At 42.9% G+C, this 16,274-nt stretch overlaps 2 protein-coding genes across 2 annotated transcripts in view; one reads left to right on the forward strand and one right to left on the reverse strand.

Annotated features, from left to right (window-relative positions):
• The window catches only part of LOC146361018 (ATP-binding cassette sub-family C member 4-like), a 31,926-nt gene extending 28,147 nt beyond the window's left edge, over window positions 1-3,779 (forward strand). The window contains exons 24-31 of the mRNA XM_084920538.1: window positions 1,319-1,419; window positions 1,774-1,965; window positions 2,048-2,203; window positions 2,480-2,569; window positions 2,653-2,825; window positions 2,933-3,038; window positions 3,154-3,287; window positions 3,463-3,779. Of these exons, the coding sequence (XP_084776664.1) occupies window positions 1,319-1,419; window positions 1,774-1,965; window positions 2,048-2,203; window positions 2,480-2,569; window positions 2,653-2,825; window positions 2,933-3,038; window positions 3,154-3,287; window positions 3,463-3,490 (980 nt within the window). The 3' untranslated portion in view covers window positions 3,491-3,779. The remainder of the gene's footprint in view (window positions 1-1,318; window positions 1,420-1,773; window positions 1,966-2,047; window positions 2,204-2,479; window positions 2,570-2,652; window positions 2,826-2,932; window positions 3,039-3,153; window positions 3,288-3,462) is intronic.
• An 84-nt stretch (window positions 3,780-3,863) lies between these two features.
• Window positions 3,864-16,274, reverse strand: part of abcc4 (ATP binding cassette subfamily C member 4 (PEL blood group)) — a 28,860-nt gene continuing 16,449 nt past the window's right edge. The window contains exons 15-31 of the mRNA XM_084920537.1: window positions 14,042-14,242; window positions 13,628-13,765; window positions 13,459-13,496; window positions 13,267-13,379; window positions 13,037-13,183; window positions 12,052-12,131; window positions 10,967-11,117; window positions 10,695-10,814; window positions 10,484-10,594; window positions 9,713-9,813; window positions 8,303-8,494; window positions 8,047-8,202; window positions 7,253-7,342; window positions 5,558-5,730; window positions 5,243-5,348; window positions 4,707-4,841; window positions 3,864-4,626 (exon numbers count right to left, since the gene is read on the reverse strand). Of these exons, the coding sequence (XP_084776663.1) occupies window positions 4,537-4,626; window positions 4,707-4,841; window positions 5,243-5,348; window positions 5,558-5,730; window positions 7,253-7,342; window positions 8,047-8,202; window positions 8,303-8,494; window positions 9,713-9,813; window positions 10,484-10,594; window positions 10,695-10,814; window positions 10,967-11,117; window positions 12,052-12,131; window positions 13,037-13,183; window positions 13,267-13,379; window positions 13,459-13,496; window positions 13,628-13,765; window positions 14,042-14,242 (2,142 nt within the window). The 3' untranslated portion in view covers window positions 3,864-4,536. The remainder of the gene's footprint in view (window positions 4,627-4,706; window positions 4,842-5,242; window positions 5,349-5,557; window positions 5,731-7,252; window positions 7,343-8,046; window positions 8,203-8,302; window positions 8,495-9,712; window positions 9,814-10,483; window positions 10,595-10,694; window positions 10,815-10,966; window positions 11,118-12,051; window positions 12,132-13,036; window positions 13,184-13,266; window positions 13,380-13,458; window positions 13,497-13,627; window positions 13,766-14,041; window positions 14,243-16,274) is intronic.

Consider the following 16,274-nt stretch of genomic DNA (forward strand, 5'->3'; position numbering starts at 1 on the left):
GTTATTGTACTCACCTATAAAAATCTAACCCTAACCCTCCAGTAACACTGTGAGGAATCTTGGGAGTCATTTTTGACCAGGGTATATCATTCAGTGCATATATGGTAAACAAATATGTAGGACTTCCATTTGCGGAATCTGGTTCAAATTAAAAACATCCCGTTTAAGTGATGCTGAAAAACTTACTTCTAGGCTGGACTATAATTCCTTATTATCAGGATGTCCTAAAAATGTCCTAAAAAGCCTTGAGATGATCCGCAATGCTGCAGCAAAGATACTGACAGGGACCAGACAAAGAGAGCACATTTCACCGACACTGGTTTCTCTTCATTGCCTCCTTGTTAAATCCAGAATCAAATTTAACATACAAGGTCTGGAATAATCAGGCCCCATCTCATCTTAAAGACCTAATAGTACCCTATCAACCCATTAGAGCACTTCGCTCTCAGACTGCAAGCTTGTTTGTGGTTCCTAGAGTATTTAAAAGTAGAATGGGGGGCCGAGCCTTCAGTATTCAGGCCCCTCTTTTGTGGAACAGGCTCCAAGTTTGGATTCAGGAGACAAACTCTACTTTTAAGACTTTTTTATAAAGCATATATTTAGGGATGGATGAGTTGACACTGAATTTTCCCTTAGTCATGTTGCAATAGCTCTAGGCTGCTGGGGGCTTCCCATGATGAGTCTTTTTCTTCACTCTTTATGTGCGTATACACCACTCAGCATTTATTCATTAGTTATTGTTCATCTCTGGCTCTGTTCCAGGGTGTGTCTTTGTCCCGTCTTACTCCCTGCACCCACAGTCAATCATGGCAGATGGCTGCCTCTTCCTGACCTGGTTTTGCCAGAGGTTTCTTCCTATAAAAACAGAGTTTTTCCTTCTCACTGTCGCCAAAGCATTTGCTCGTTGGGGGTCACATGATCGTTGGGGTTTTCCTCTGTATTATTGCAGGGTCTTTACCTTACAATATAAAGTGCTTTGAGGCAATTGTTGCTGTGATTTGGTGCTATATAAATCAAATTGATGTGAATTGAATTGAATCTGTGCAACAGGTCAAGAATATATAATGTAGATTAATAAGATTTGCCATAAATGGACGTTTATTAAAACCTTTATTTAAACTATAAGAAAAGAAAGAAAAACCAAACAGTTCCACAACTTTTAAGCCAACCAACCCCTTAGTGGGCCAAACTAAACACAATTAAATGTTTAATTTAACTGTATTTAGTTTGCTAAATACCCTAACCACACACACTGAGTTAATGCAGAAGAAAGTCCTGAAGTAGCCTCTGATTTCTGATCATGTTTTGGATCCATTAGGCCTGGAGGCTGGAGAGGTGGGCCTTGTGCTGACCTATGCTGTAACACTGATAGGAAACTTCCAGTGGACAGTGAGACAAAGTGCAGAGGTGGAGAACATGGTAAGAACTGAGTGATGACATTTTGTATTTCCAGTTTTTTTGAATGCATGATGTTGATGAAAAAAGTGTTGGTGGGTGAAGAGAAATGTACTTAATGGAGAGTTACATGGAGCAATGTTTCCATTTCCCTTAATCCTCTCAAATTTTGATCATACCTCATTTGTACAAAAACTTTGGACACTTGACTTCTGCACTTACAGTAAAGTATGCTGTACAAATTATAAAGTCCTTTGTAGAAAAGTTGGAATTTTCGGTTTTGAGGTTTAAAAAATATAAAAACATCCTGATGCCTATGAATGAACGTTAACATAGGCTACAAAAAGCATAATTGAAAAAGACCTCTTGGCTTTTCAGATGACATCAGTGGAGAGGGTGGTGGAGTACACTGAGCTAAAGAGTGAAGCACCCTTAGAAACTCAGCAGCGTCCTCCCCCTGATTGGCCGAGCCAAGGAATGATAACCTTTGATCGAGTGAACTTCTTCTACAGCAAGGATGGACCACCGGTCCTCAAAGACATCAATGCCACGTTTCAACCCAAAGAGAAGGTGACACATCTGTTTGTGGAGAACAGCTGGTTGGGTCTGAGTGATGATCAGCTGTTGATGTTTTGTGTGTCCTCTGCGTCAGGTTGGTATTGTGGGTAGAACAGGAGCGGGGAAAAGCTCTCTGGTCTCGGCTCTGTTTCGCCTGGCAGAGCCCCAGGGAAAGATCTACATCGACGGTGTTGTGACCTCTGAGATTGGCCTACATGACCTGCGCCAGAAGATGTCCATCATTCCTCAGGTACAACATCAGATGACACTTCAACTGCCTGAAGAAATACGTAGTTACAATCTCACTGTTACAATAATGCTATCCATTTCTGTTATTCTTCTATTAATTAAAACTGCTATATCATTTATTTTCAGGAAATTAAACTCAAAACACAGATTTTCAAAGTCATACGATACTGCGTGTCTTGTGTTTCCAAATCCATATCCAGCTTTGGTACATAGAATTAATGACGTAGCAGAGTCTACTGATTTTTCTCCCTGACTTCTCTCCCCTGTGCTCCCCCAGGACCCAGCTCTCTTTACTGACAGTGTGAGGAAGAACTTGGACCTTTTCAACCAGCACACTGATGAAGACCTGTGGAAAGCTCTGGAAGAGGCTAGTATTTAATCAGCACACCCAGATTTGTCGTTACTGCCCACAGACCAGCTACAGGTTTCTCCTCTCCATGTTCACTGCAGGTACAGATGAAGTCTGTGGTGGAGGAGCTGCCTGGGAAGCTGGAGGCTGTCCTGGCTGAGTCAGGCTCCAACTTCAGCGTGGGCCAGAGGCAGCTGCTGTGCCTGGCCAGAGCAGTCCTGAGGAAGAACCGCATTCTCATCATCGACGAAGCCACGGCCAACGTTGACCCAAGGTCCTCCAGATACATTACCAGTACAGAGAGATCCTAGACATCCAGTAGCTTTCTCAACACACTTTTCCCACATGATTCTCCAAGTGTCTTTCTTGTTGTTACTGCAGGACAGATGAGCTGATCCAGAAAACCATTCGGGAAAAGTTCAGAGACTGCACTGTGCTCACCATCGCTCATCGCCTCAACACCATCATAGACAGCAACCGTATACTGGTGACTCAGCTATTCCGACTGTAGCTTTTTAATAAATTCATACTGTTAGAGTACACAGATACGCAAAAAATTTTCCTGTGTTAACTGTTACACCACCGCATTTTCTTGGCCTAAGGTGCTGGACAGTGGCACCATCCAGGAGCTGGACTGTCCTTTCACTCTGCTGCAAAACAAGGAGGGTGCTCTCTACAAGATGGTGCAAGAGATGGGCCAGGCTGAGGCAGCGGCTTTGCTGGAGTCAGCAGGAAGGTGAGGTGAAAAAAAGTCCCCTTAAACATGGCTGAAAAATCTGCATCCACACCGTTTTCATGCTTTCCAGCTTATGACAGCAGCCTGAGCAAAATAATTTAGACTTTTCTGTGGCTGCTGCAACTTTAAACCAGGCGAGGTCTACTTCCAACAAGTCTCTCTCACACCCAAACAGACAGAAGTTAAACTGTGACGTGGAGTGAAACATTGGAATCAGCTGAACTCTTGCAGCAACCTCTGAGCACCGCGAGCTCCTCCTGCCTCCAACTGTGTGCAACGACTGAGGCGTTTGATGTTTTTATGCTTTGTGATCTTATTTGATCTGTGTCTGTTTTTAAGTTATGTTGAAATCATAAATTATGGTTACATTGTCACATGTGAACAAGCTACTCTGTAAGATCTGTAAGCTTCAGAATTTGACCTTGAATTCCCAAACCGTTATACTTTTTGTACACGAATTTTCATGTAATTTGTAACAGTCCTTGTCTTCTTGACTTGACCAAAGATTTGATTTCAGTATTATATCTTAGTAGCAATATTTGCCAAAAAGCAAAAACTACACAATACACCAAGACAAATGTTACCATGTGAGATGTGTGGGCCTTTTATGTAATATTTGACAAAACAAGCGTACAAAGTCGAAATAACTTAAACATTCAACAGACAGCTCACACTGCTATTTCACTTTCCTCCCTGGAAATGCTTCAGTCAGCATTTAAACAACACAAGGCACAAAATATTTAACACTAAAATCTTGTGAAGCTTTTTTTCAAGTCTTTAAAACATGTAGTTAAAGAGATAAATGTGAAAAAAATACAGAGAGATCTCTGCAGAGTAAGAATTTGGTCGTTACTAATCCTGAACAATAATATCACTTTGATTTACAAGTGATTTACTTCCATCAGTAAATTAAAGCACTTGGGATTTTAAGGATTATGTAGCCATTTAAAAGCTATTTGTGCAAGGCATCAGAATGCTGAGCAGCAATTTAACACGTGAGAGATAAATAGGTAGTGCTCTACATCAACAGTTCTCATAGCCCTGATTTCTGGGCAGTCAGTCTGAGGAAACAGCTGCACTGTGTGGCCAGATCAGGCCCAGCAAATCAATGCTGTGCAGGTCACGTCCACCCCATCTTACGCCACCAGCAGCGGATCAGCGCTTTCACCAGAGACTGGAGGGGCTTTACAGCCCAGGCACCTTCTGAAATCTTCTGGAGGAGCAGCAGCAATTCAGTGTCTCCCTGAGCTTACAGAGCGGTCTCAAAGATAACCAAGTTCCCGTCTGCTGTTACTGCGTGTCCGTTTGACAGGCCGGGGCGGCTCCTGCTGTCGTAAGCCTGGAACGCATAGTTTACAAATGTCAGTTTACAAAAAGAGATTGTTTTCGTTAAGTGTGAAGAACTTGAGTCAAACTGACCTTTTTAGCTGCCTCTAGAAGAGCTGCTGCCTCCTGTTTGCCTGTCTGCTGCACCATTTTATAAAAAATGTTAGTGGGATCCTGCAGCAGGGTGTACGGCTCATCATACGCATGGATCTTCCCCGCATCTAGAACCTGGAAACAAATAGTTCTGATTATTGCACAAAAGTAAGAGCACAGTATGAGTTTCAAAGTAAAACTAACAGCCTCTTGACTTGAATCTGGCATGTTTCAGGCTATGAAAGAAAAGCTGCTAAACCCAGAAAGCCCAACACTCCATCCACATACAGGGAAAGCAGAAGCTGCTCCAAAGGTGACAGTCACACTTGTGTTACAGTTTGTATGTTTGGACACCAATCTTGTCAAATACAGAATGCATTAATGCATTTCTAAGGCCTGGCATTGACAGATTATTTGGATCCAGCTCTCAGCAAAAAGCCATTCTACTTTTTACCTTTGCATTAGTTGTTTAACTACTACCTAATTAGAGGTTTTACCTAATTAAGTGGCATCAGTGTTAACGGTTCAGGACTCACCAGTATACGGTCGCTGTCTACGATGGTGTTGAGGCGATGAGCGATGGTGAGCACAGTGCATTCCCTGAACTTATCTCGTATGGTTTTCTGGATCAGCTCATCGGTCCTGCAGCCACAGAAATAAACGCTTCTGTTAGTGTGACCTTTAGATAAAATTTACTATCAGCAAACAACCACCGATGCATGATTCACGTGTCAAAGTAAGTGTCATCAGCTGAGTAGTTTCTGTATCCCATCATGCTGCAGTACACAAGATATTCTTCTGTCTAACTAGATGTTGTTCATACACAGTAGGCAAACGTCATCTTGCAGTACCTCGGGTCCACATTGGCTGTGGCCTCATCAATGATGAGGATGCAGTTCTTCCTCAGGACAGCTCGTGCCAGACACACCAGTTGCCTCTGGCCCACACTGAAGTTGGAGCCCGACTCAGCCAGGGCAGTCTCCAACTTTCCAGGGAGCTCTTCCACCACAGACTTTAGCTGCACCTGCAGGAATAAAAAAAATAAAATAAAGCAGCTTTAACTACACTGTGTGTGTCCTCTATAAATAATTCCTGCTCTGTCGTCTTTTTACAGTTAGTTCCACAGGGTTCTGTACTGGGACCAATCATACATGCTTCCCTTAGACATTATTAGAAGCACTGCTATGATATGATACGCAGATGACACCCAGCTTTATTTATCAATCAAGACAAATGATACAGACATGTCTTGAAGATGGGCCTGAATGACCTCATGTCCATCTTCTAAATTCAAACAAAACCAAGTTTATTGTTCTCTGTTTCAAAAACAAATAGTGTGTCTAACCTGACATTGACTCAACCTCCAGTAACACAAGGACTCATGTTTGATCAGGGTATGTTCCTTAGCATCTACATTAAGGACTGTCTTTCTTTTCTTTCTATTAATTTGTGCAGTACCTGTAAAATTAGAAGCAACCTGTCTCAAAGTAAAGCTGGAAAGCTAGTTGGTGTATTTATTTATTCTAGGCTGCATTGTTGTAAAAGCCTAAAAGCCTTCAGTTGATCCAGAATGCTGCAATCAGTATAAAAGAGAGACTCCATTCCTCACATATTAGCTTCTCTGCATTAAATTTGAAGTTCTTCTTCTTACATATAAAAATCATGAATAATAAGACCAGTTAGTATCTAAATATCCTAACAAAGATTAATATAAACTATAACATAATATAATTACTGCATAGTCATCCGTTTTGACTACAGTGTTACCCACAGAGATGTCCCGTGATGCTAAGAGCACAGCTTTAGCACATTTGTGCCATTCACTGCCTTCCCATCATAGGTCATAAGGGCTACTCTGGGTAACATCACCCTCAGAGGTATTTGTGCAATAAGAGCTGCTGGGTTCCTCTGCAGGTGGAGAACTGTGATACACAGTGCGGTGTTATTGTTACACTGTGACAGCAGCAGATGTAGAGATGTGACCCAAAGCTGACAATCCCTCATTATAAGCGGTTGTAAATGCACCACAGAAATTAAAGAGTGCAAGGATGCAGAGAGTTGGAACTGCACAGCTTTTCTCAGCTGAAAGAGGGAGAGACAATGTGTGAAGGATGCTGATGATCCTCTGCTCTGAAAGTGACACAATTAAGAATAGGATCTATATAGAGCCCCAGATAGTCCATTACATGGTGCAGGTTCCTGGCAGCTCTTTTCAAGGCTGATTTTGAGGTCAAAATCCTTGAGGTCATTCACCACCACACTGGGATCTCTGATTGTCCGCTCCTGGCTCCAGGACATAATTACATAATTGCCTATGTAAGAGAATATCCTCATGCAATAGAGACAGCAGCTCCTCCACCCTCAGTCATCCTGAATGGGACAGTTTGATGCTAGTACGGTATGCTCTGATAAGCCAACCTGACATATTTCACAATATTTCTGTTGCTATGGTAAGATAATAAAATAGTTTGGCAAGTATTCTGCTTCATCATACAAGAATTAAAACTCACACACTACTGATTCTGCCGATTGTGAGAGTTACTGACCTCTTCCAGAGCACTCCACAGTTCTTCATCTGTGTGTTGGTTAAATGGATCCAGGTTCTTTCTCATGGAACCCGTAAACAGTACCGGGTCCTAAAGGGGTGGGGGAGAGTTGGAGAACCCAGAGGACACCAAAATGATTAGATTTTGTGGACTATTTGTAAACAGAACAGCACAGTGACTTATTTCGACATATCTGAGTGAGTGTCCTGCTGTGGCAGGTAAAAGTTTAAAAAAAACCTAAATACCACACATGGGACACTGTAACCAGCTGCCCTCCTCTGGTTTTGAATGCATCCTACAGTTTGCAAAAGTTCTGACTGATCACAGCAAAGAGCTTTGTGGGAAATGAAATGCTGAGAGAGTTGAGGAGAAAATGTTTGCTGGACAGCTGATTTTAACTCATTACTGGTAAGCTGGTGAAAACAAACAAACAAACAACAAAAAAAAACCCCAAAAGATGCAGTGTTAAAACTACACTCGTATAATTGTTTGAGCAAATAATTCAATTTTATTTATAAGCACCAAATCAAAGCAGTTGCAACAAAGTGCTAACACTTGTGCTTTTCTCACAGAGCAAACAGAAGTGACTCTAGAGTGTCAGAGCAGACTGGGGCTGCTGATCCTTTCTTTGCTTTAAGGATGTGCCCAACTAGTAATAAGTAATGTCACTTATTAGCCAAATATTTCTCATGTCAAAGTAACAAAGTCATAGTAGACGAGCTACGAAACAAGGCAACAAGAGTAGCCAGATGCTAGTGTTGTGTTCTGCTAAGAGGTCAGCTATGATGTTGTACCTGAGGAATGATGGACATCTTCTGGCGCAGGTCATGGAGGCCGATCTCAGAGGTCACAATACCGTCGATGTAGATCTTCCCCTGGGGCTCTGCCAGGCGGAACAGAGCCGAGACCAGAGAGCTTTTCCCGGCTCCTGTTCTACCCACAATACCAACCTGACCCACAGGACACAGAACATAAGCTTTGGTTTGACAGCGTATCACACAAATGGCTTCAGGTTCTTAGAAACAAAACAAATAAACCTTGATGTCTGACCTTCTCTTGGGGTCTAAACATGGCTTTCAGGTTGTGCAGCACCTGAGGTCCGTCAGCACTGTAGGAGAAGTTGACCTGGTCAAAGGTCACCAGGCCTTTACTTGGCCAATCAGGAGGAGGACGTTTCTGGGTTTCCCAGGGTGCTTCACTCTCCAGTTTAGTGTACTCTACTACTCTTTCCACTGATGTCATCTGAGGACAGAAACGCAGGAATGCACATTAAATCAGGATCAGTCTGTGTGGTGTAGTCAAGAACACAACATGTAATAAAACTATTTGCGTACAAGTTCAATTTAAGAAATAAACAATCAGGTAAATCTGAAAGAATGGATTAATATCTAGAATTACACCAAAAATTTAAGATAGTGCCCACCACATCCTCCACATCCAATCAGCAAGTCTGCAACTCATAACTCAGTGTTCAGGATGCTTCAGTCTGCCACTGTTTCTGGGCTTCTGCAGGATTATTTTCCTAAGCTACTTTTTCTCCATGAGCTGCTTTTCTCAATGAAGGAGAACTGCCACGTGAATCAGACGGATGTTATAGAATCATTTCGTGTGTCTACTTGGTATCAAGGAGAATGCAGGTATTATTTATTATGGACAGATGCCAGAGAAACTCTTTGAGACGACCAGTACAACTAGTGGCCTATTCATGCTATTCATGTGAAAGAGCAGAATCCCAAAGCTTAACCCTTTGGACTCTTGCAAAATAATAATGTCCATTTGTCCTCTTCTGCTTATCAAATTCAGAGTCACAGGGGGACTGGAGCCTATCCCAGCTACCACAGGTCGGGAGGCAGGGTACACCCCGGACTGGTTGCCAACAAAGACACAGATAACCATTCGCACTCACATTCACACCTACGGGCATTTTAGATTCACCACTAACTTCATGTCTGTGGACTTTCGGAGGAAACTGGAGTACCCGGAGAGAAACCACACAAACATGGGGAGAACATACAAACTCCTCACAGAAAGACCCCGGCCTGATGGTGGAATTAAACCCAGGACCTTCTTCTTGCTGTGAGACAACAGTTCTAACCACTGCATCACCCAAATAAATAAATAATTTACTTCTGACTGTAGGTATGCTGACCTCCTTGAACTCCTAAAAATTTTTGATCATTTAAGTCTGCTGACAACACAAGTTTAAGATGCGTAGCACACCAGGCAGAAATCATACAACATCAGGAAAGTGGTCTCAGATTCACCTCCATGTCAACAAGCCCAACAACCATAAATATAAAACAAAAGGGCAAAGAAGACTTTTGATGTTCAAATGACAGACTAAATACAATCTTTGGACTATTTCTGGAAATTAGTGAGATTTATATGGGAATAGCAAAAGCTCAGTATGGAAAGAAATGATACAAGCTCTGGAAATAAAAGAGACAGTGAGTATCTTACCATGTTCTCCACCTCTGCACTCTGTCTGACACCCCACTGGAACATGCCCATTAGTGTGACAGAGTAGCTCAGAGCCAAACCAACAGCACCCGCATCAAGCTCTGACAGGAGCAGGAAAACAACCATTTTACTAACACTTTTAAAAGTTAAACGGCAGCAATCACTCAGCATCTGCTGGACTTCACATACACTGTATTGCCAAAAGTATTCACTTAACTGCCTTCGCAAGCATATGAACTTGAGTGACATCCCATCCATTTAATTTAGAGGGTTTAAAATTATGCAGCTTCAACTCTTCCACAAGGTTTAGCAGTGTGTTTTGTGGGTTTTTGGGATTTTTGATCATTCTTCCAGAAGTGCATTTGTGAGGTCAGACACTTATGTTGGATGAGAAGGCCTAGCTCGTCATCTCCACTCGAATTCATCCCAAACTCACTCACACATGTCTTCATGGACGTTGCTTTGTGTACTGTACACAGTCATGCTAGAACAGGAAGGGGCCATCGCCTTGATGGCCCCTTCCTGAATGAAATTGTCCAAAATGTCTTGGTATGCTGCACTAAGAGTTTCTTTCCCTGGAAACAGTCAGATAAATACCGTTCTCAGACTGGACCATCGGCTTGCCAGATGGAGAAGCTTGATCGTTCATCAATTTGGATGGGTAAGCCTATACTTTTGGCAATATAGTGGATAACCGGCACACTGCTGCCCCCTGCTGGTAAGCGATCGCGAACAGCAACACTAAATCAACAGTAAAATTAGTTCTCTCACTGTCTCTGAGCAGCAGACAGCCAAAAGTAGTGATGGTAACAAAGATGGAGCAGATGCCATCAAGGCGGACAGCAAACCAGCGAGAGGTGGTCAGGAACAGGAACCAGGCCTCTGCACAGGGAAACAATCCATCACTGACAGTTCAAAAACATACAATTTTTAAGTTCTCTGATCATAATATGAGCTTCTATGTGCCAAGCCTGAAGAGAACCTGAGTGCAGGTCCTGATGGGCATCAAAGACTTTCTGGAAGCGCTCCTCTTCTCCAAATGCTCGGATTGTCCAAAGGCCCTGAAGAGATGAGGACAAGTGGGAGAAGACTGGACTCCGAGCTGAGGACACAGATGAGTCAGAAGTTACCAATAGGTTAAAGAGCTTCAAGCTTTAAAGATATTAAATATGCAGGTTTTAAAATGAAAAAGAAACAACAGTAGCAGCACGTGTATCTCCTTCTTCACACACTGTTGTACTGTAGGACACTCACTGGTGGACTCGAGCCGTTTAACATTTCTGGAGGTCCGCAGAAAGTAGCGACGCAAATAAAGAAAGATGAGAAGGAGGGGGACAACAGGGATAAGGATCCAGGGAATCACTGACGCTGCAACAGCAATGACCCCAAGTATCTGGAGGAAGATCTGCTCACAACAGATAACAGAAAAACACATCAACATTAAAGTGGTTTGTTCTTGTGCCTTTTTCTTTTTGAGTGTCTTTAGAAAAAAAATTGAATGTTTTACAGAATGAAAAAGTATTTTCATTAACTTGTGCATTGTACTTCAGCCTTTCACTTTAGTAACAGCACTGTCAGTTTTACTCATTTTATTCTTCAAAGAGATCTTTGACCCTCTGTTACAAATAGGAGCGTTATCTCAGATGGACATCAGCAGGTAAATGTTACCAACCTCAGCAAAGGGCAGTGTCACAGCGCTTACACTTTCGCTTTACTCACCAGTGGCATCACTGAGCACTGAGTGACTGAGGCAAGCTCAAGGAACATGTGACAACAAAGAAATTCGTAATATTTTGTCCAGCAGCGTGTAATCAGTGTAATGATTAGCTTCAAAGTTAAGAGCTAAGGGCTAATGAGTTATAAAGCCTGGTCCTGAGTGAAGTATTTCAGGTACTACATTGATTTCATAGTGATGGGACAGCTGCTGTGAGTCTGCAGCAAAGTTTAAATTGCCTAGTTATGGCATTTTCTTCATAGAATTTAGCTTTCACTTTGGAAAACTACCCAGCAACAGATGATCACATGGTAAGATCGCTTTTCTTCTTAGGTTTTTGAACTGTTGATTTGATTCTATTAAGACTTGTTACTGTTTTTTTTATTGGACTTTAAATGACTTTTATTGGCTTGAAAGTTTTATTATCATTACAGTAGTGAGTGCTGCTGTTACTTCAGGAAAATACTTCCCTACCTTTGCTCTGGACCTGCTGTGTTTATCGAAAAGAGCGTGGAGGCTACAGCTCCACCATAAACTGTCACTTGTTATGATCTTCATTGCAGCTTTGTCAGTGGTTTAGAAAAGAAAAATGCTGCTGTGTCTTTGCTGAGAAATCTACCCTCACCTGAACGAAATCTGCAAACGTCACTGGCATGTTGGAGTCCAGCAGCCCAATGTCCTTTGAAAATCTGTTCAATACTCTTCCTGAGGTCAGACAAGAGACAATTATCACCACACTTTGAAACCAGCTAGAGTAAGATTAACGTTTAGTTTAACTTTCCTTGCCTGTATACTGTGCCCCCACAAAGATGGCAAATGGAGTAAAAGTAACCACAAAATTCATCCATCCATCTTTACCCCCTTTATCTGGGTTATCTGGGTCACACCAAGGTATGACTGAGTTCCTGACCCTATGTGTAAGGAAGAGGAACCTCATCTAACCCTGGGGCCTGGCCAGCTTTTTTGTTTGTTTGTTTTTTTGACTTCAGTGGCCTCAGCCACAGTGATGGATGGGTTAGCTCCAGACTCTGCTTCCACTACAAAAGGTGTATCAGCAGGATTGAGGACATCATTTAAGCAGATCAAGCCTCCTACCCAGGGACTTGAAGAGGGTTGGGTATTGTGCTCATGTGTCAAATGTGATTTTACACATAAGCATAAAATGACAGTCAGGACCTGTTTCTTGACTCAAATGCACAGGGAAACAACCCCACTCATCCATCCCAAAGCACAGTTGCCAAATTGGGGATACCTGTATACCCAACCTGCCTGTCACCTCTCACTGAGGGCAACCCAGGACTGGTACAATGTCCAGCCCTCTCTAGACACCAGAGCAAAAGCTATGAGTTCATGTGAGCGTGACTACACCTAGCTCATATTTCTCAACCTTAAGCATTAGCTCAGGCTCCTTCCCCAACAGAGAGGTGCCATTCCAAGTTCCTAAAGCCAGATTTCTCAGACTGCCCCTGACCATCTCCCCTCCGGTGAGTGGTTGGCCCACACGAGCACTACAGAATTCCATTTAGAAGTTTTTGAACTACAAAATTCTACAATTTACCGACTCTGGCTTTAGAACGCACAACACTAAAAATTTGCAAAGTTTTGCTTACCAATCGGATTGATGTCAAAGAAGCGCACGGGTGTTTGGAGTATAGCGCTAAACATGCGGTTGTGCAGAGACTGTGAACACCTCACTAGCACATTGAACAGCACCAAATTCCTGCCAAAGCCAAAGATTATGGTGACTGCAGTCAAACCTGGAAAAATAACACACCATAAAACACCAGTGGAGTAAAATCAGACAAAATGCAGCGCAGTGTAAATAAGAGAACGCCTTTACCTCCATAAATTCCCAGGTAAAAATCCGTGTCCAGCTCTTTGGTGACATTTAGTCCATTTGCTGTGATGTTAGTCATGTTACTGCTGGCCATTAGTTTTTCTTGCTCATCAGCCCTAAACAGTCAGACATGAGTATAAACAGACATGTAAAAGCTGCAGTCTATGAGGAAAACGGCAGATTGAAGATACTTACCAGTAAGCTAGCCACCAGTCTTGCATGATGTATGCTACCTAGAAGATATAAAAGCCAAAAAAATAATTTTTACTGCTTTATATTACACATGTGAAATGCATTCAACACTTATTCTCACTGAGCTAACATGTGGAAGGCGAATTACAAGTGCAGGTGAGTCTTTGTGTACCTGAGCCATGATGTTAAGCAGCACGACAGCCAGCAGAACCACAATGTTGGCCCCAGCTGTCAGATACTTGGCATAGATGCGTATTCCAATGGTTCCCTGAGCTCGAGTCTCCTCTGCAAATGTCTGAACTTTCTCCCCCTGCGAGGAAGTCATCAGCATACAGACAAGTATCATGATCACTGGCCGTCAAGTTCCCTGTGTTTAACTTGTCAAAATGAAAACGGACTAAAGCAAACTAAGCTCAAGTTGTGTCAGTTCAGCACGCTCTGTATGTTAAAGACCATTGGGGGAGGGGGAAAAGAAAGAAAAGCACGCTTGATATTAAACTAGGGATGGGCAGAAACGACCCATTTCCTATAAACAACCCTGATTTTTTAAAAACTAGGCTGTTTTTACTGATAATTATGCACTAACCGGTAACTGGTCTTCATCTTTGATGGACTGGACAGAGGAAGTCTGGGACAGTACTGAATTTTGAGACAGAGTTCGAGTTCTGGTGGGGGTGTCATGATGAGGCTGCTGTTGCTCCTCTTCCTCCTCCTTCTTGAGAAGGGAGGTGAAGTCCAATCCAGACTGCTGAAGCGCCGTGTAAGTTCCCTTTGCCACCATGTGACCCTGACAAACACACACATAGTGTTAGGAAATTGTACAGCTGTGTTTTACAGACCTATGGCAGCACCACCTCCTCATGTGAAACACACACTTTGTAGTGTTTGAAGATGTTAACCGCAGTACATTTCCAAAGTCCTGCGAGTCACCCAAATAGTCTGTTGACAGTCAGCTTGCTTTGGCAGCACTCAGTCTTGTTTGTGCTTTTCTACAAATGGTAGTAGTGTGGCTGAATTTCAGAAAACATCTCCTGAAGAGACAAAGATAAATCCCTGCAGCCCCTTCAGTCTATGATCTAATACAGGGGTGTCAAACGTACGGCCCGCGGGCCGGATCAGGCCCACAAACGGGTTTAATCCAGCCCGTGAGATGATTTTGTAAAGTATAAAAATGAGCAGCAATTTTTCAATAAAGAAACTGCTGTTCCAATTGTGTCCATTGGATGGCGCAATAGCAATTGTGAGCTACTTTGTTTTGCCCGCGAAATTTAAACCTGATCTGCTTTGGCACCCTCATTGCCCCAATATGTCTCTGTCAAAAAAGAGAAAAGTGGATGCAGAGTGCAGAGTGTTCCAAGAAAAATGGTCATCCTCCTATTTATTCACGGAAGTGAATGGGAAAGCTGGATGTTCGGTGTGTTCCCAGCATGTTGCAGTGCTGAAAGAATATAACCTCTGTCGCCACTATGTGAGTCTTCATGCCGACAACTTGCAAGGACAGCGGAGAAGAGAGAAGGTGAATGAACTGTTGGCGGGTCTGAAGAAACAGCAGTCTGTGTTTACTCACAGCCGAGACATCAGTGATGCTGCAGTGAAAGCTAGCTACCTCATTGCTAACGAAATTGCACTAGCTTCAAAACCATTTAGTGAGGGTGAATTTGTAAAAACATGTATGATGAAGGCATCGGAGATTGTGTGCCCTGAAAAGCGCCAGGCCTTTGCAAATATCAGCCTGACGAGAAACACAGTTGCTGACAGGATTTCTGATCTTTCAGCGGATTTGGACAGCCAGTTGAAGCAAAAAGTAAAGTCATTTATTGTGTTTTCAGTTGCAATTGATGAAGGCACGGACATTACACATGTTGCACAACTGGCAATTTTCATCCACGGAGTTGATGACACATTGACCGTCACCGAGGAGTTCGTGGAGTTGGTACCGATGACAGATACAACGACCGCAGCTGATATTTTCACCGCACCCGTCGGCGCGCTGGACAGGGTCGGAGTGGACTGGTCCCGCGCTGTCAGCCTGGCTACAGATGGTGCGCCCTCAATGATCGGGAAGAAAGCAGGCATTGTAAAAAAGTTCAGAGATGAAGTGCAATCTGCAAATGGAGGACGTGATTTTTGGACTTTTCACTGTATTTTGCACCAGGAGGCTTTGTGTTACAAGTCACTGAAAATGGATAACGTCATGAAGGTGGTCATCCAAACTGTTAATTTCATCCGATCCAGAAGCCTCAATCACCGTCAGTTTGACAGTCTTCTCAGAGAGAAAGACCACATCTATGGCCTGCCATACCACACTGAGGTAAGATGGTTGAGCCGAGGTGCTGTGCTGAGGCGTTTCTTTGATTTACGAGAAGAAATTGAACAGTTTATGGAAGAAAAGGGCAAACCAGTGTTAGAATTTCATTCCGCAGAATGGATGCAGGACCTTGCATTTATGGTGGATATTACAGAGCACCTGAATAACTTGAACAAACAGCTGCAAGGACGCAACAAAGTTGTCACGCAGTATTATGACAGCATACGTTCTTTCAAGTTGAAGCTGTTATTGTGGGAGACGCAGCTCGCTGGTGGTGATGCAGCTCACTTCCCCTGTCTGAAAAATGTGTGCACGATCCAAAGTGTGGCAGATATGAAGCGGTTTAAAGATAAAATAACAGGACTGTTACTAGAGTTTGAGCAACGATTTCAGATTTTTGGTGAACTGGAGAAAGACTTCAAAGTTTTTTGCTCGCCGTTCACCGTGAATCCCTTTGATCTGCCCGTCAGGATCCAACTTGAAATAATAGACTTGCAGTGTGACTCGGATT

This window comes from Perissodus microlepis, chromosome 23 (genome assembly GCF_051167445.1).
Source record: "Perissodus microlepis isolate ML-2025 ecotype Zambia chromosome 23, ASM5116744v1, whole genome shotgun sequence".
Lineage (NCBI taxonomy): Eukaryota > Metazoa > Chordata > Actinopteri > Cichliformes > Cichlidae > Perissodus > Perissodus microlepis.